Below are 19,347 nucleotides of genomic sequence, written 5' to 3' on the forward strand. Positions count from 1 at the left end.
AACCAAAAGACCCTCAGGTTGCTCGGCTCTGGCGCGACAAGGCATTGGCTCGCTTCGGATTTCTTTTGGGATTTAGAATAGTGCGTCATACATGTTTGTGGTCAATCGTGTGTCCTTTTCACCTGGGCACGAGTTTTTAACCTCCATATGCCTCAGCTGGGCGCTATGCAAATACATGAGGTGGTGGCAAAAAACTAAAACGAATGTAATGTTGGTGAGTGCATACTGAGCTATATAGTACTAAAAATGAACGTGGTGCAACTTAGCAGTAAAGGAAGCCCAGGTCGTGTTTGCCTGAAACGTGTGCCCATTTGACCTTGCAGGACGGCGCTCCAGGCGAGGCTACAGACATGAGGTTATTTAACTTCTGAATCTGATTTAGGCCTAGGGCAGCTCGACGTAGGCACCAGCACCACACCCTCGTCACAGCAGTCCAGGAAGGGACTGGGCAGGTGGGAGGGTATAAGAGGAGGGACAGGGAGCACGAGAGGAGACATCAGTGACAGAGGTGCTGGGGTAGGGCGTCATTGACTGGTACGGGCACACAACCGCCAATACCCATTACTGGTACTGAGAGGTCCTGCCTTCGAGGTGCCAACCAGCACTGGTGACAGAGGAGACAAGGAGACAGGAAGAGGTAAGGGGGTGAGGTAGGGGCGTGAGTCCTCAGTGGAGAAGGGAAAAGGTAAGGAATGAGGTAGGGGCGCAGGGCCTCAGTGGAGATGGGTAAAGGTAAGGGGGTGAGGTAGGGGCGTATGACCTCAGTGGAGAAGGGAAGAGTTAAGGGGGTGGGGGCCTCAGTGGAGACGGTAAGAGGTAAGGGGGTGAGGTAGGGGTGGGGGCCTCAGTGGAGACGGGAAGAGGTACGGTATGAGGTAGGGTGCAGGGCCTCAGTGGAGACGGGAAGAGGTAAGGGGGTGAGGTAGGGGCGTATGGCCTCAGTGGAGAAGGGAAGAGGTAAGGGGGTGAGGTAGGGGTGGGGGCCTCAGTGGAGACGGGAAGAGGTAAGGTATGAGGTAGGGGTGCAGGGCCTCAGTGGAGACGGGAAGAGGTAAGGGGGTGAGGTAGGGGCGTATGGCCTCAGTGGAGAAGGGAAGAGGTAAGGGGGTGAGGTAGGGGTGGGGGCCTCAGTGGAGAAGGGAAGAGGTAAGGGGTGAGGTAGGGGTGGGGGCCTCAGTGGAGACGGGAAGAGGTAAGGGGGTGAGGTAGGGGTGGGGGCCTCAGTGGAGACGGGAAGAGGTGAGGGGTGAGGTAGGGGTGGGGGCCTCAGTGGAGACGGGAAGAGGTGAGTGGTGAGGTAGGGGCGCGGGTCCTCAGTGGAGACGGGAAGAGGTAAGGGGGTGAGGTAGGGGTGCTGGACCTCTGGGGTGTCCATCAGTGGAGACGAGCCTCTGGCTCATAGCTCTCTTTGCCCCCTGCAGGCATGGAGCCTTTCCTGGTGCTGCTGCTGACTTTGCAGCTGGCCTCGCTGAACCCAGCGTCTGCAGGTGAGTTCTCAACAGGTGTGCCCGGCGTTTCACTAAAGACAGATGCTGCCCGGCCCTCTCTGGTGCCCCTTCGTTGTCTGGCGTCTTCGCTCTCTCTCTCTCTACTCCCCCATTCTGTCCCTTACTGTCCACAGTCTGCCTCGTGCAGTCACTGGGATGTCTCGTGCTGTCTTGTTCTGTCCTCGAGGCCTCCTAGTTCTCCTTCCGGCACTCTTCCCGTGTGCAGTGGGAGCCTCCTTCACAGGTCGGATTGGTGAGGTGGGCACTGTGGCACTGGGCCGGTGACGTCCTTACCGGAGGAAGATGGACCTCAATTACCCCCTTTTACCAAGGGGGTGGAGGTTGGACCGTGCCCATTAATGAGTGCAGATTGTGCAGGTGCATGAGGCCTGAGCATAAGTGACCTCATATATTCATATGTGGTTCAGCATTGGGAACTAATCCGTAGACAAAGAATCCACCCAACATTTGCATTTTTTTTACCTCGGTTAAGTTAAGAAACCATTGCTCTTTTAGAGAAACTCCTCCCCTTCTCTTCATTCTACTTAAAACACTGAAGCAGTGTTTTGAGAAAAGGCGCACTCGCGAAGGTAGGGCGCTTTTTTTAGGGTGCCGGGCCTATTATTGATCTTATTTCAACCCTGTCCCTCAGTGTCTCCAAGTGCCAACTCTATCCCTAAGTCTGCCCCCTAGCGCCTCCATATGTCGCATTCTATTCCATGTCACCTCCGTCTCCGGGTCTGATCTCCCTTATCCCTCGGTCTGTCCGCTGCCTCCTCATCCTCACTGACTGTCCTCTGATGCTGCCTTAGTCTTCCAACCTTTGTGACTACATATTTCAGTCTGTCCTTTGGTGCTTCCCCTAGTCTCGCAGTCTGCCCCAGGATGCCTCTTTAGTCACTCTCTCTGCAGCGGCCTCCTCCCATGCCTACTCATGGACTCATGGGGTCTGTCTGTCCGTCTCTCAGCCTGCTCTTCTTTCAGCCTGTCCTCTGGGGGTCCCTCGGCCTCACTCAGACGTCCGCCCCCTCTCATTCCTCCGACCTATGTGTCTCCAAGCGCCACGTCTGCCTGATGTCTCCTCAGTCCTAGAGTCTGTGATTCACCTCCGACCCTCAGACTCCCCCTACTGTACCCCCCACCACCACCCTCGGTCACTCGATCGCCCCCCCGGGACTTTAAAAACAGGGACGCTTCAAGGCAATATGTTGCCAACCACAAAATGCTGAAAATACCCTCAATCCTTCTTTTCGACAAACATGTTCTGCGTTTTGAACGAAATAGGACTATGGGATGTCAAATTATTCAGGGGTGAATGCATTTCAGTTGGCATTATTAATTTGTAATGCCAGTGCCCCCTCCATTGAGCTACCAGAGCAGTTCAACGGAGCTCCTGTAAGAGTCCGCAAACAGACGTAAGAGAGCCGCTGCGGACACTCAAAGGAGCTCCTGCAGGCAAGGTCAGGCCAAGGGAACTTACTGGAAGCAGTCGCAAGCAGACCCAACGGAGCTCCTACAGACACCCACGGCCCACCGGAGCTACTGCAAGCATGTGAGCCCCTGCACGTGGACGCAACACAGCTCCTGCAGACACCCAACGAAGCTCCTGCAGACACCAAACGGAGCTCCTGCAGACACCCAACGGAGCTCCCGCAGATACCACGGCCCACCGGAACTACTGCAAACATCTTAGCCCCTGCTCGTGGACGCAACACAGCTCATGCAAACACGTGACGAAGCTCCTGCAGACATCAAACGGAGCTCCTGCAGACATCCAACAGAGCTCCTGCAGACACCCAACGGAGCTCCTACAGACAGCCATGGCCCACCGGAGCTACTGCAAGCATGTGAGCCCCTGCTCGTGGACGCAACACAGCTCCTGCATACACCCAACGAAGCTCCTGCAGACACCAAACGGAGCTCCTGCAGACATCCACCAGAGCCCTGCAGACACCCAACGGAGCTCCTGCAGACACCCACGGCCCACCGGAGCTACTGCAAGCATGTGAGCCCCTGCACGCGGACGCAACACAGCTCCTGCAGACACCCAACTGAGTTACTGGGCACAATGAACAGTGAAACTGTATCCAACGGAGCTACTACAGCAGCTCCTGCAAACACCCACCGGAGTTGCTGAAAACACACAGAGCAACTACTGGCACGTATCCAACGGAGCTCGAGCAGACACGTAACAATGTTCATGCAGACACCCAAGCTGCAGGCACTTGGACACAACAGAGCAACTACAGACACCCTGCCAGGGCTTTAAGTGGGATGAAAAAACTGGGGGGTCTCTCAAAGGGGTGTGGCCAGTGCAATTAGGGGCGTGGCTTTAAAACACTTGCTAAAAATCCGTTTAGCATAGTGTGCCGCCTGACTTGTATTTTGGTGTTTCTGTCATTGCATCCAGATATGTGAGATAACATCATACCTACAAAAAGTAAGGACTAATGGCTTTGTCAATGGTTATTAGTTGCATAAGATAAATAAGCTGCAACTATGGCTCGTTACATATAATATTGAAAAAGCGTCAATTAAAGCCCTGGTGACCCTACCACAATGGTGCTGCTCTTGCGTTTTCATAAAGAGAAGGGAAATCCAGAAAGAAAATGACTCTTGAAGGATTTCCCTTCCCCCACAACGCTCACCTCACATTCCGTCATGCTGTAACTACTCCACTAGTGAGAAGTGAGCAGTGTGAGCAGCGCACATCGATCTGCCTACTGGCTCGAAACGGGTCTCTATCGAGCTGTTTTGCGCCCTGGCACTTTTGTCCTGACTGCAGTGACAGCAAACTGCTGTCACTGCAGTCCGGTAAAAAAAACGGAGAGCCTGTGCCAGGGCTCAAAACAGAGCCCGATAGAGACCCGTTTCGAGGCTCCCTTTGAAAAACTGCCGGTGCTCCGACCCCTTGAGACCCGGCCCACTTAAAGTCCTGCACCCTGCAGAGATCCTGCAGCAACGCACAGGAGCTGCGCTAGATACCCCACAGACAAGCATCGGCGCTCCTGCAGGCATTCGACGGAGCTTCCTTTGACACCGACAAAAGCCACTCGAGACACCCAATTTCGCTCCTGCTCCTCCTCATCCACCTATTGCAGACACTTGAGCTCCTGCAGAAACACAACAAAGCAGCTACGTGCACTCAGCGGAGCGTGTGCAGACCCCGGCGGAGAAGCAACTGCAGATTATCCAATGGGGCTCCTGCAGGCAACGAGCAGGGCCAGTGCAGAACCTCTGTAGGTACCCAGCGGAGCTCATGCAGACACCCAAAGTAGCCCCAGCAGACACCCATGGAGACCCTGTGGCCATCCCACAAAGCTGGTGCAGGTGCCTGAACACCTGGAGTCACCCAACAGAGAGAGCTCCCGCAGACATCCAGTGGCATTTACATAGACACCCAGTGGAGCTACTGCAGCAAACTGAGCTCCTGCAGAATTACAGTAGAAGAACTACAGACACAAAGTGGACCTTCTACAGACACCAACGCACAGATACACCCAACAGAGATACTGCAGACACCTAACAGAGTACCGCAGACACCCAACAGAGGTACTGCAGACACCCAACAGAGGTACTGCAGACACCCAACAGAGGTACTGCAGACACCCAACAGAGATACTGCAGACACCTAACAGAGTACCGCAGACACCCAACAGAGGTACTGCAGACACCCAACAGAGGTACTGCAGACACCCAACAGAGGTACTGCAGACACCTAACAGAGATACTGCAGACACCTAACAGAGTACCGCAGACACCCAACAGAGGTACTGCAGACATCTAACAGAGATTCTGTAGACCCTAACGGAGATTCTTCAGACTCCAATAGAGGTACTAGAGACCACAACAGAGATACTGCAGACACCTAACAGAGATACTGTAGACACCAAACAGAGATACTGCAGACACCCAACAGAGATACTGTAGACCCTAACGGAGATTCTGCAGACTCCAATAGAGGTACTGGAGACCCCAACAAAGGTACTGCAGACACCTAACAGAGATACTGTAGACCCTCACAGAGATTCTGCAGACCCTAACAGAGGTACTAGAGACCTCAACAGAGATACTGTAGACCCTAACGGAGATTCTGCAGGCCCCAACATAGGTACTAGAGACCACAACAGAGATACTGCAGACACCTAACAGAGATACTGTAGACCCTAACAGAGATTCTACAGACCCCAACAGAGGTACTGCAGACACCTAACAGAGATACTGCAGACACCTAACAGAGATACTGTAGACACCCAGCAGAGGTACTGTAGACACCAAACAGAGATACTGCAGACACCCAACAGAGGTACTAGAGACCACAACAGAGATACTGTAGACCCTAACGGAGATTCTGCAGACCACAACAGAGGTACTGGAGACCACAACAGAGATACTGCAGACACCTAACAGAGATACTGTAGACACCAAACAGAGATACTGCAGACACCCAAGAGGTACTGCAGACACCCAACAGAGGTACTGCAGACACCTAACAGAGATACTGTAGACCCTAACAGAGATAGATTCTGCAGACCCTAACAGAGGTACTGGAGACCACAACAGAGATACTGTAGACCCTAACGGAGATTCTGCAGACCCCAACAGAGGTACTGGAGACCACAACAGAGATACTGTAGACCCTAACGGAGATTCTGCAGACCCCAACAGAGGTACTGGAGACCACAGCAGAGATACTGTAGACCCTAACGGAGAATCTGCAGACCCCAACAGAGGTACTGGAGACCACAACAGAGATACTGTAGACCCTAACAGAGATTCTGCAGACCCCAACAGAGGTACTGGAGACCACAACAGAGATACTGTAGACCCTAACGGAGATTCTGCAGACCCCAACAGAGGTACTGGAGACCACAGCAGAGATACTGTAGACCCTAACGGAGAATCTGCAGACCCCAACAGAGGTACTGGAGACCACAACAGAGATACTGTAGACCCTAACGGAGATTCTGCAGACCCCAACAGAGGTACTGGAGACCACAACAGAGATACTGTAGACCCTAACGGAGATTCTGCAGACCCCAACAGAGGTACTGGAGACCACAGCAGAGATACTGTAGACCCTAACGGAGATTCTGCAGACCCCAACAGAGGTACTGGAGACCACAGCAGAGATACTGTAGACCCTAACGGAGAATCTGCAGACCCCAACAGAGGTACTGGCGACCACAACAAAGATACTGCAGACACCAAACAGATATACTGTAGACACCAAAAAGAGATACTGCAGACACCCAACAGAGGTAGTGCAGGCACCAAACAGAGATAATGCAGACACACAGCAGAAACACCGGAGACATCCAACAGCGACACTGCAAATGATCGCGGGACTGCTTTGGAGGAGCCCTGCAGGCTTTACTCAACCATATTAGGGTCCACTCGTTAACAGGGAATAGAATAAAAAACGGTTTATAGGCTGACTCTTTCACACCGCATTCACTCCCCATGACATGCTACTGCACATACATGTATAATCACGCTCGTGCCATGCATGGCCTCATGTGTGGAGTGAAGGACCCATCTGAAGGCGCTGATTGACAGATTTAAAACAGGAGCGCACTCTCCCAGGGAGCGCAAATTAAAAGGCCTTTCCTGCTACTATAATCTGTGGCTGCGACCACTGCTAGTCCCCCGGTCCCGTGAGCTGAAGAGTCACATTCAGTAAAGAAGGGTTCACGTGGTGTTTCCTTCCAGGTCAGAGTCCACCTCCGGGTCGCATGCACGCATGATTGTTGAGCCAATATAAAAAATCCCCACCTGAAGAACGGCGGCAGGTGCACGGTCTCTCGAGCCATGCAGGGGGCAATTTCCGTACCTGCTGCACTGCAGCATCACCACTACATGACTCTGAACGCATAGCAGTGCAGGCCTGATCCCTCACGCGCAGATTTTAATCTGTCGGCAGAGCCCCGAGCGCCCACTTCTTTTTGTTGTGGGATTTAAAATGAGCATTTTGCACTGATCACAGAGGAACTTAATTTAACCTTTCCCCTCCCGACAATGTCGTTGAATGGAAACAAAATAAACACACTTAACAGGCAAGCAGGCGTGAAGCCTGGAGGCAATGTTGGATGGTGCTGGAGTAGCCCAGGTCTGAAGAATCAAGTGTCAGTCGCGCGAGCAAACTGAACGCTTCCGCAGGACACACCAGCGCCGCCAGGTGGTCGCTCTGGGCGGTGCAGCAGTAGCCTGCAGATTGGTTTTCCAGGAGTGTTTCACTAAAGCCCTTCTGCTTTGCCCCTTCGCCAGCTCCGCGCTATATTAACACTCCCTGTAAAATAACTCCATCCAGGCTGTTTCTCCGTTCACCGCCTGTCTCTCAGTGACCTCGAACCCTGGCCCCTCAGTCTCACATCCGGCTGTATGTTGCCTCCTCGTCCTCCCCTCCCCTGGATGCTCTCTGTTTATTATCATGTGACCTTGTATGTTCTCAGCTTCTCAGCCTGACCTCTGGTGTCCGCATCTCAGAGTCCTCTATCTCCTTTCGCTGTTATCCCTCGCACCCCTAGTTCCTCAGTTCCGACCCATTTTCTAGCCCTGTCCCACTCTCCGTCTCCCAGTTTGTCGCCTGAGGCCTCCAGACTCGAGACCGTCCAGTGTTGAATTTTCACTTTCTCAGTCTCTCATTTGGAGCTTTCTCAGTCTGCCCCATTCTCACTCCCCCTCCACAACTTATTTATTTATTTATTTGCGATTTTATATAGCGCGAACATTACCCGAAGGTGTCAGAGCGCTTTACATAAGAACCAGTTGCATTACACAAGGACTTTGGATTACATGAGTTCCATATAAGGTACACACAGCAAAAGTTGCATATAAACAAGTTGTAAGTTCACTCAAGGAAGATAAAAGACAGTAAAACGCAACATTCACATATGAGTAGTAGTAAGTTGAAAGGTCTACTACAAACACTAGTGGTTAGAGATATATGTATACAAGTTGCATATTCATTCAAGGTTACATTTTTTAAAGCGCTTATATATTGCATATTTACAGAGCCTGGCATTTTGCCATCATGGGCCTGGAGGAATCCCCGAGGTGGGGGATGGCCTGGTGTCCTCCAATCTCCTCTCAATGCCTTGCTAATCTTTTTTAAAAAAATTTTTTATATAGCCCGAACTTTACCCAAAGGTGTCAGAGCGCTTTACATAAGAACCAGTTGCAAAACATAAGGATTTAGGATTACATGCGTTACATAAAAGATACAAACAGAAAAAATTGCAAATGTACAAGATGTAAAGTCACACAAGGAAGAGATACAAATGGATAAACTCTAAGAGTCACATAGGAATGTTAGAGAGTACAAAGGTCTACTGCATATACGAGTGATTAGAGTTATCTCTTTATACATAAGGAAGGGATACAAATGGATATACTTTAAGAGTCACATAGGAATGGTAGAGAGTACAAAGGTCTACTGCATATACTAGTGATTAGAGTTATCTCTATATACATAAGGAAGGGATACAAAAGGATATACTTTAAGAGTCACATAGGAATGGTAGAGAGTACAAAGGTCTACTGCATATACTAGTGATTAGAGTTATCTCTATATACATAAGGAAGGGATATGAATGAATATACTCTAAGAGTCACATAGGAATGATAGAGAGTACAAAGGTCTACTGCATATACTAGTGATTAGAGTTATCTCTATATACATAGGGAAGGGATACGAATGGATATACTCTAAGAGTCACATAGGAATGGTAGAGAGTACAAAGGTCTACTGCATAAACAAGTGATTAGAATTATCTCCATATACATATATACACATAGTAGATTTTATCAGGTCAAGACCCCAAAAAAAACAAAAAAACGAAAATCAGAGTTCCATTAAGGGGGGTCGGAGGGGGGACGCAGTCACAGCACCGAGGGTGGGAGGGATACAATGGTATGGAGATAAGGCAAATCAGAAAAGGGAAGAAACATTTGAGGATCGTCAAGGGGGAAACGAGGGAAAAGGGTTAAAGGACGAGGGAATGGACAAGATGGCGGGTCAGGGTCCACAGAAAAGCGGCCGAGAGCAGCAGCAAATTGGCGGCCAGGACAAAAGAAAAAGTAAAGAAGTCCAGGAGAGTCCGTGGCGTAGTTTCTTTAATTCAAATATGGCTGCAGGGCTGCTGCCTGCATCTGGTGTTTTCACTGCTTTGTTTTGCGGAGGGGTGTGTGTGCCCCGAGGGCCGCTCTGCACGGGCCCTCTCTGCTGGCCCAGAATATTGCGGGGGCTGCTGCAGACGTGAAGCGGCCGGGGAGCGCGATCAGGGCTCACCTTTCTCGACGGGGGCTGCATGGTGATCCTGCAGGTCCAGGAGAACCATGAATCCCTGGTGTGGAGAAGAGCCTCCAGCGCTGCTCTGGCCTTCGGGTGCGCGGGGAGCCCGGGCTATCTTCAGAGCGGGCCGGGGGAGCCGCTGTTGTTGGGTTGCCCCTACTGTCTCCTCTGTCTCCAAGCCTGTCCCTCAGATGTCATAACCCCCTGTCTGTCCCCTCATGTCTCTTCGGAGTCCAAGCGTGTCCCCACCCTCCTAGCCTGCCCCAGTGTCCCCTTGGTGACTAAAAGTGTCCCTCTTCCTCTCTTTCAGATTGGTGCTACGCAGACTCGCAGTGTGGTAAGAAACTCTCCACTTTTTTTAGAAACGGAAAAACCAGGAGCGCGCTGCGCATTCAGAGCTGCTCACGCTTGGGCGTCATACATCAGCCTAACACGTCACTGCACACACACCCCTCAAATGCACCGCGCGCACTAACATATTTACTGAACACTTAGAGCTACTGCGCCTGTAGCGCCATTGCAACACGCCTTCACACCTGCACCATCAAGCGCCAGCATCTTACTACAAAGTCAGAGCTGCTCACAGTCTTACACTAACGCCAGAGAGCCCTAGCAGCTCACACCCGAACTGCCATGTGCTGAAATATCACTACAGGCTCAAAGCTGTTCCTGTTCCTGTGCAGTGACACATTTATTCATTGCACAGTAGTGACACTACATTAGCTGATAAAGGCCTCTTTGCTGGCTGGTACTGCATGCACCTTCTAGTCGACTGTGACTGGAATGTGTAAAGGTATCCCTGTATTGAACCACCCTCAAAATGATCGATTTTATATCATGACTTCTTTTGTGATAACTGTCTCCCCTTTTCAATCCATACAGATTTCGACCATTGGTCCAATGACATTTTGCTTTTCAATCAATCAAGAAAGCTTTATTCGTTTGCTTCATAAAACAATCATAAAAGCACACAAAAAATAAAACACATCAATACATGGTTTACAATTTAAGAGATAAAATATGTATCTTATCAGAATAAAAATACATCAATACATAATCTAAGATGATAAGAAATGTCAATACATAATCTAAGATGATAAGAAATGTCATCTTGATATCTTTATATAGACCAGATGCCCAGTACATTGTAAACATTATTAAATTCACCTATAGTGTATCCAGAATAAAGCTCTAAATGAACATACAATTCCTATGTCTCAAAACTTTCTTCAAGTAAGTCACTATTCTAAAAGTACTGTGCACATCTTCAAGCTGTTGTAATTCGATTAAGGCAGGTCGGCAATTTCGAAACCCAATCATTTTTAAAACCTGTACCAGATGGTCTCCTTAAAAAAGCATAAGATTTGCAGAACAATATTACATGGATAGTAGATTGGTTAAAATTATTGTCACTGGGGCACAGTTGGAGGTTTAAGGACCAGTCATTCATTTTGGGCAAAGTGACTAGTCTGTGAAATACCTCCAACCTAAATCTAGTTAGTAAAAATCTATCGTAAATTCCAGGTACAAAAGTTAAATAGGGTTGGATATTAAAAGTAGTTAAAATCAATTGATTGTGGAGTACAGTAGGTTTTAATATCTCTGATGACATTTGAATAGAATCCAACAACAAAAGACCCTCTTTTCTCAATTCCTTCCTTGATATTTGCTGAATAGAAAAAGGGTTAGTAAAGTACTCAGGGTGACCAAGGACTTTTAAAAACTTTTGCACATATTTTATCCGTGGAATTTTCAAAACCTCTTCCAATTTTAAAGCATCTAATAAGATATCCCTGTTTAACTTGGCCTCTTCTTTGGTCCACAACCTATGCTAAAGGTTTGAGCTTTATTAAATCAATAATGAAGGGGAGTCCCAGCTCTGCATGACATATGCATGATGAGGTGCTATTCGAACTGATAAAATATATCTTAAAAAAGAATTTTCTATGCGTTGGATTGGGAGCAGGACAGCAAACCCCCAGACTCCTGCCCCTTATACTGCAGATGAAACACACCTTGCCTTGTAAATCTTAATGAGCTCTTCTGGTGGCTTTTTTCCCAGCTTTCTGGCAAAGGTGGTAAGGGCAGAAGTTGTCCTTAGAAGTACCAACTTTTCGGCTGTAACTGCATGTACCCAAGTGTCATTATGGGCAAAAAAAAATCCCAGATAAGAGAACCTTTTAGTTGCCCCAATCTTCTGCCCTGCAACAAACATATCTTTAAATCTCTTAATACCAAGGCAGTAGCGCATGATAAAGGTTTTAGAGGAGTTTACTCTCAGGCCAAGATTTTCCATAAACTGAGAGAAGCTGTCTAACACCCTCTGAAGGCCAACTTGAGTGCGGGACATCAACAAGGCGTCATCAGCATATAGGAGCGCTGGTATTGGACGTCCTGCCACTTGTGGGAAATCTTTATTATCTTTAAGGAGGGCATCCCCCAGACCATTAATGTAGAGATTGAAAAGAAACAGAGCCAGGACACATCCTTTCCTGACTCCGCTCTTAATCGGGAAAGTAGCAGAGCATTCACCCTTCAGTCCACAGCGCACACGTGCCTTGGCGTCACTATAAAACATTTAAGAAAATAAATAATCTGAATCTCAACCCCCATATCTACTAAAATGGACCAGAGTTTACTGTGAATCACACAGTCAAATGCGGCTGTGAGATCCACGAAAGCTAAAAATAGATTCCCCTGTTTAGCCCTCGTATATTTCCCTACCAGGATTGACAGATATATACCCTGCTCTAACGTTCCAAGCCCAGCACGAAAACTGTACTGTAGGTCAGATAGAACGAGTTCTCCTCTGCCCAATCCTGAAGGCGTTCCAGAATTATTCTGCCTATTACTTTCGTTACACCATCAAGTAAAGAAATAGGCCTGCAACATCCGGGATCCTGTCTATCTTCTTTTTTAAAGATGGGCACAATAGTAGATTCTACCTAGGTAGAAGGAAATGAGATACCACAGCTGGCAGTAATTACCTGGACTTAGATTGGCCCCCACAGAGCAATATTTGATTTAAAAAGATCTACGGGGACCCTATCAGGTCCAGGGGACTTCCCTCCCTGACTTTTAGAGAGTGTCCGTTCCACTTCATCTAGAGTGAACAACAAGTCAAGGTAATGATGGGATGGATTCAAGTTATAGTCCTCCTGGACGTTACTGTCCAACATGTCAGGGTTTCCCTCACCATTATATACTTTTGAAAAGTGCTTGATCCAATGGGCCTCACTAATAGCTATTTCAATGGTTGGTCCAGCCTTGCATAGAAGAAAAGGCATTTTAACAGCCTTCCAGAATGCCAGGCTGTCATTCGCCAATGAGGCCGTGTGTAGTGCCTCCCAGGCCTTCTTCTTCAAAGTATTTTTCCTGGCCTTAATTTCTTGGTTATAATCCCGTCTAGCTATCCTCAGGTCGACCAAATTTCTTGGGGATTTATGTAGCTCCATTTTTAGGTGAGAATGAGCATAAGTGCACCTGGAATCAAACCATCCACTCTTGTGTCGATTACTATTTTTGCGTCTGAGAAGGGATTCTTTTATAGTATTGGATATCGCCAGTAATGAGGCTAAGATGTTATCTGGGGTGGCTGTTTCAGACAAACATGTCTCAATAGCAAATTTACATGTACCCACTACTGTCTTAATTATAGCTGCCTGGTACACCATACTCCAGCGCAAAGAAAAACCATTTACGCTCCTAATGGCTATATTTTCTAGCAAATGATCGTTAATACTGGATTTGACCATTTTACTTGATGACCACAGGATTGACAAGCACAAAGGGAAGTGATCACTAAGGGAAATATCTGAGACATAAAATGAGTGGAGGCTATACGCATGGTTTCTTGACATTAAAACATAATCTATAGTTTCCACAAGGCCCTACCACTAAAGGTCCAGGGCATAGGAACAGGTACTGGGCACAAATCATTAACAAATCCCAGGTCAAGGAAAAAAATTAGTTCATAAGGTGTTCCCCTAAAGTGGGATGTTGAAAATGAGAAGAGCATGCCCCCTCTTCAATTAAAATCCCACATAGGTTATCTTCAGCATTGGGACATAACGCACAGTTAAAATCGCCTGCCAATAATGGTATAATATCTTTCGTCTTATTCTCACCAATAGATTTCAGCAATTTTGTAATACTCTTTATAACAGATGCTACTTCAGCTTGAGGTATATTATTATAAAAGTTAGTTAGGGCAATACAGTGTTTTGCATCTATATCCAGTATGAGTGTTTGATAATAAGAGCCGTTTTCACACATAGTTATTTCGTTAATCTTTAAAGCGCTTGATATATAAGTGCAAAGACCACCCTTAGCCCTTCCACTCAAACCATCTATTGCTGGCGTATGATAGGTCTTATACCCATTTATATGGACTACCTCTTTCGACCATGTTTCCTGTAGGCACAGTATGTCAATTTGCAATACAAAGTCCCACCACAGCTGGTTACAGAACTTGGAGCGAGCACCGCAATATTCCATGAGGCAATAGTACAAAGTGCTGGATCATTCTCTAAGGTAGAAATAGGGGTTACTATCCCGATGGATCCTCAGGTTCCTCGCCATCTGGCTGGGATACATTTGAACAGCCCGCAGAGTTAGGAGATATTTCCGCAGTTAGAAATTTCGGGCCTAAGACCTCTTCCCTATGTTGGCCATTGATGGGGCTAGATAGAGAGACATTTCCTACCCAGGCCGATCTAGACTTGCTCTTAACGGTGCTTACAGGTATGGGGTTAAATTGGGTGTAGGTCCCCGGAGTGAGTCAATCAACATCTTCCAATAGGTTCAGGGCATCAAAGCGGTTACTCACAGGAACCCAAATCTAGGCTATCTATTCCCTATGAGATCTCCTCCTTCAAGTGGTGGCCAACAGAATTTAAAATGTGTTGGTGGTTGATAGAAATAACCGAGAGGGAGAATATTTTTATCATTAGGGTTGACAAGCCCAGTGCTTCCCTTGTCTAAAATTGTGCGCACCAGAGATGGCGACCCAAAGGTTAATACCACACAATCCCCGCGTAGAGTTTTTCTAGAGGTACCCACCCACCTTATTCTCCGTACCATTTTAAATTCTGAGAAAAGGGTGTTTTTAATACCGGTCCTTAAACCAAGGCAGTGTAATGCCTTGTTCTTCAAAGTCGACCAGTGTTCAAAAGAATTATGCAATAAAGGAGGTACATTTGACAAAATGACAGTTTACGGGCTTGCTTCAGGGGGCAAATTAAGATTTTGTGATGATTTCATGGGGTTGCCTTGATGATCATGAGTATTTCTTCCCCTCTCTAAGTCTTCATTTTGAGACTGTCCAGGCGGTTTAGCACCAGTGGCGGCTGGTGGATTTTCAAAGTGGTGGGGCGAAAAGTTCTGTACTATTCAGTGGCGGCTGGTAGATTTTCAAAGTGGTGACATGCTCCTATCACTCGAGAGTACTGCTCTGCTTCCTGAGATGTGTACCTGCCCCATAGAATAATACTGTGCCCCATGAGACGTACACTGCCTGCCCCCCAGAGAGTTCTGCACTGGCTCTACGGGCTCTCTCTCGGCCCCAGAGGTGTTTTGCTCTGCTCCTACCCATGAGGTCACCATACCCTTTAGGGGGCTCCGCGCCAGTCACCTTTGTGCTCTACTCTAATCCCAGAGAGCTCTCCCTGCCCCCGACCTCCGGACAGTTTTGTCCTACTTCCATGGGCGCTGCCTGTTCCCCAGGGTGATCTGAACCTAATCTGCAAGAGTTTTGCTTCTATTCAGGACGGCCCTGCCCTCCTTCACTATTCGGATGACTTCCCAGAGCTCTGTTTCTACCCCTCACCGCTGAAGTGCCATTCATTCACCCCTGTCCCCACCCCACGGCGTGCACACCGAGAGCTCTCGTGCTCAGCACACTGCAGTCCCGGCCGTGCGTGCAGGTAGTTGTTTCCAGCGGGGAGAGGGGAGTGTTGTAAATGTGGTCTGACACACCCCCCTCCTTGCCTCCCGCACTCAGCTCTAGAGCTCGCAGTCGCAAACCCTGCTAGCCCCAGCCCGTATTATATAACTGTACTCTCGCATTCTGGTACTGTTGTGCCACCTCAGAACGCCCTTCATCATAAAAACATAATAAGTCACCCATCACCATGCAAAAATAAATAGTGGATGGCTGCGTGTCTGGCGAGCACTTATCCACCTCCTGTATCTCTAGCTACATTACGCTTTTTACAGTCAAGGAATTCAAGCTATGTTTACTTGAAGGTATTACCATAGATGGCATGAAAAGTGTTCGGCTGCTGAAGTTTCCTACTTGTTGAAAATGCTTTCAAATGCAGTTAAAGAAAATGTTATTGCTACTCACGTATTTACACAATTTTCGGAGTTTAGAAAGCTTCGGGCTAGCCTCGGTTTATTTCTAGACAGTCACGGCTCGCTCACAGGGGGGTGGGGATAAATAAAATAAAAAACTTACCTTGTCTTCACTTGACCGGGTCCGCACCATCTCTGCTCTGGGGTCCCGTTGGCGCCTAGACTGATGGCTGCCAACTTGCCGATGACGAGAGACAGTAGTAGCCAATCCTGATGCTGCTCTCTTTAGAGGAGAGCTGCTCTCTAAAGAAAGTAGCATCAGGATTGGGCTGAGCATTGAAAAAACGTCGTTCGTTTTTTCAGCAATGGGGTACGTTGCATTAGGCAGGCAAACCCCTAATCGGTGGTTTTTTTTAAAACCACATAGTTATCTAGTTAAAAAAGCCCTGCCGGGCAAACACCACATGCGCAGTGAGTGCGCACTGTGCCGGCACAGAGTCAGTCCAGCGCCACCCAGTGTCAGACAGTGCATACTGTCCAAGTCGATGACACACACCACGGCCGCAGGGCAATAATTATCGGGCAATTTATTTGAGCGGCGCATTAATTTATAAAACTTTTATTAACGCGCCGCTCGAATAAATTGCCTGATAATTATAGGTGGGGCAACGCCCAAACGCCCTAATGGTGAAACCGCTACTGTTTAGCACCTAATATTCCCCTTACTGCATTCACTGTATTACCAACTTCTACTAGTGAGGATCCTGGGTTCAAGAGATGGGACCCACTTCGAATAGGGATATGTGAGGTATTTAAAGTGATATCACTAGCAAAATTCCCGGCCTGCACTTGCCTAACTGCTAAAGTGTTAACAGCTTGACCGTCCTCCCTACCCTTCACCCCGTTATGTGACGGGCATGGGTTGGACTCAGAATTGTGAATTGATAGAACCGGGGGTTTACGGCTTACCATCCCCTTCATCTTGGTCAACCTAGTTTCTACCATTGATAATTTTTGTAGAATTGGATCCAGTAATACTGTTACCATTGTTTCCAGTCTACCCTAAAAATTCTCCTCTTGGATACTACCCACAGTGTTTGCTGTCACAGTAGGTGGGATATTAATAGTGGCATTTGGGGACCTTCGTTAAATTCTGTTTCATCTATAATAGTTCTTAATTTCTTCCCAGGTTCTCTTTGTCCAGGTTTATTTTGTTTACATGTTCCTCTACTCTTCCTTTTTTTTAAGTGGTTCCGCAATATGGACTATAGCTGCTTTAGCTTTTTGACCTCTAGTGTTAACTATAGACCTGACAGGGCTATGCTCAGTACCAGGTGAAAGGATAGAAGGAGTATCCTCTATCACAGACTCTGGATCATGTCATTGTAACAGGCGGATTTCAGGGGAAGCTGCCTTATGAGAGGGCATTATACTAGATTCGGCTAGTACTGGGGTCAGAGAAAGTCTATTCGGAGAAGGGAGGGGTTCGAGTGAGAGCCTACGCTCTGTAAGTTGGATCTCCTTGATTAATACCGATTCTGCCCTTAATAGGAAAGCATCAAGGGTCCCGACAACACCCTGTCCTGCTTTCCGCTTCCTCATAACGATAATATCATATAAAGTCAAATGTACAAAGAAATACAAAATAAAATATACTAGCAGCGAAAGTCTTTAGAGTGCATATAACAATTTGTTTAGTTGTGCCAAATAGTATCAAAGTTCTGAATCTTTGGCCACTTGCAAATAAATAAACACTCGAAAAAAGTGTCAGTCACAGTACCTTGCTTGTCAGACCAGGTTTAATGCAGAGACCTAGGAGTTAGAGGGGTGGCCCTGCCTGGAATCTTCATGGTGGTGACGGGCAGTGATGGGCCCGCCCTTGGCCCGGGCTTTGCCTGGGCGAGCCAGCACGCGTCCTGCACCGCGGGAGCTCCCTGAGAAATTTATATCCCAGCTGGCTGGGTGGGCCGGCTACTCTCGCAGCTCCTCTCGCAAGACCGCACTGCCTTCTGGGGGATGTAGTACCAGGCAGTCTGCGGTCCGCGATCAGGAGCGTGGGGCGATGGTAACGGTGGAGTAGCCTCCCAATGTAGTCCTCAGGCAACGCGGGAAATAAGGGCACCAGCAAGACAAACAGCGAGCCAAGCAGGTGAGCACGTCCCATTGCCGCGGGAGCTCCCTGAGAAATTTATATCCCTGCTGGCTAGGTGGCACGGCTCCTCTCACAGCTCCTCTTGTGAGACCGCACTGCCTTCTGGGGGACGTAGTTCTAGGCAGTCTGCGGTCCGGGATCAGGACAGTGGGGCGATGGTAACGGTGGTGTGGCCTACCAATGTAGTCCTTGGGCAATGCGGGAAATAAGGGCACCAGTAAGACAAACCTCGAACCAAGAACGTGAGCACGTCCCGTGCCGCAGGAGCTCCCTGAGAAATGTATATCCCGGCTGGCTGGGTGGCGCCGCTCCTCTCGCAGCTCTTTACGCAAGACCGCACTGCCTTCTGGGGGATGTAGTTCCAGGCAGTCTGCGGTCCGCGATCAGGAGCGTGGGGCGATGGTAACAGTGGCGTGGCCTCCCAATGTAGTCCTCGGGAAATGCAGGAAATAAGGGAACCAGCAAGACAAACAGCGAACCAAGCAGGTGAGCACGTCGACTTACAAAAAACGGTTCCGAATTGCTCACCGACTTTTTCCCAATCCAATCTGATTTTGTGAGCCAACATAGGCAAATAGATTGGTACACAAAATAAGGATTCAAAGGGGTTTTGAGAACAACTTGATCCTAAATTGCAACTCCCTCCAATTGCATACCTTCACAGGCATGTAAATGTAAATGTATTTGAGCTTATATAGCGCACAGCTACCCGCAGTGGGTTTCCCAGCGCTTGCTTAGGGAACCCGTCCTGGTATTCCCCTGTGAGATAACCCCGGCAGGGTATCCACAAGGTGAAAGCCAGGCATCCCGCCGCGAGGGGCCGTTGTGGAGATTAAGCAAGCTATTGCCCAGAGTGTGAACCCGTGAGTCGAGAAGGCACCGGAGCGAGAATTATCAGGTCCGTGGAATTTTTAGCCCAAGACCCGCCGAGGCGGGGAATTGAACCCTGGTCCAGGGCCGATCTCAGCTTCCGGGTCTGCCACCTCTAACCCCTGAGCCACACTTCTCCACAAGCTGGCCCAGGGCCGGACTGGGAACTACTACCAGCCCTGGCAAAGTGATGGGCCGCCCCCGGGGTTGGAGGTGCCGCCGAGCTCTTTGCCGCGGCCGGTTTTCGGCCG

The 19,347-nt window shown here is 48.6% G+C and overlaps 1 protein-coding gene across 2 annotated transcripts in view; it reads left to right on the top strand.

Annotated features, from left to right (window-relative positions):
• The first annotated feature begins 490 nt into the window (after positions 1-490).
• The window catches only part of LOC147703408 (carbonic anhydrase 4-like), a 136,220-nt gene continuing 117,363 nt past the window's right edge, over positions 491-19,347 (top strand). For both annotated transcript variants that reach the window (XM_086931841.1, XM_086931842.1), the window contains exons 1-3: positions 491-637; positions 1,422-1,487; positions 10,091-10,117. In XM_086931841.1, the coding sequence (XP_086787967.1) occupies positions 1,424-1,487; positions 10,091-10,117 (91 nt within the window). In that variant the 5' untranslated portion in view covers positions 491-637; positions 1,422-1,423. The remainder of the gene's footprint in view (positions 638-1,421; positions 1,488-10,090; positions 10,118-19,347) is intronic.

The sequence above is a fragment of the Lissotriton vulgaris genome, chromosome 7, assembly GCF_964263255.1.
Source record: "Lissotriton vulgaris chromosome 7, aLisVul1.2, whole genome shotgun sequence".
NCBI lineage: Eukaryota > Metazoa > Chordata > Amphibia > Caudata > Salamandridae > Lissotriton > Lissotriton vulgaris.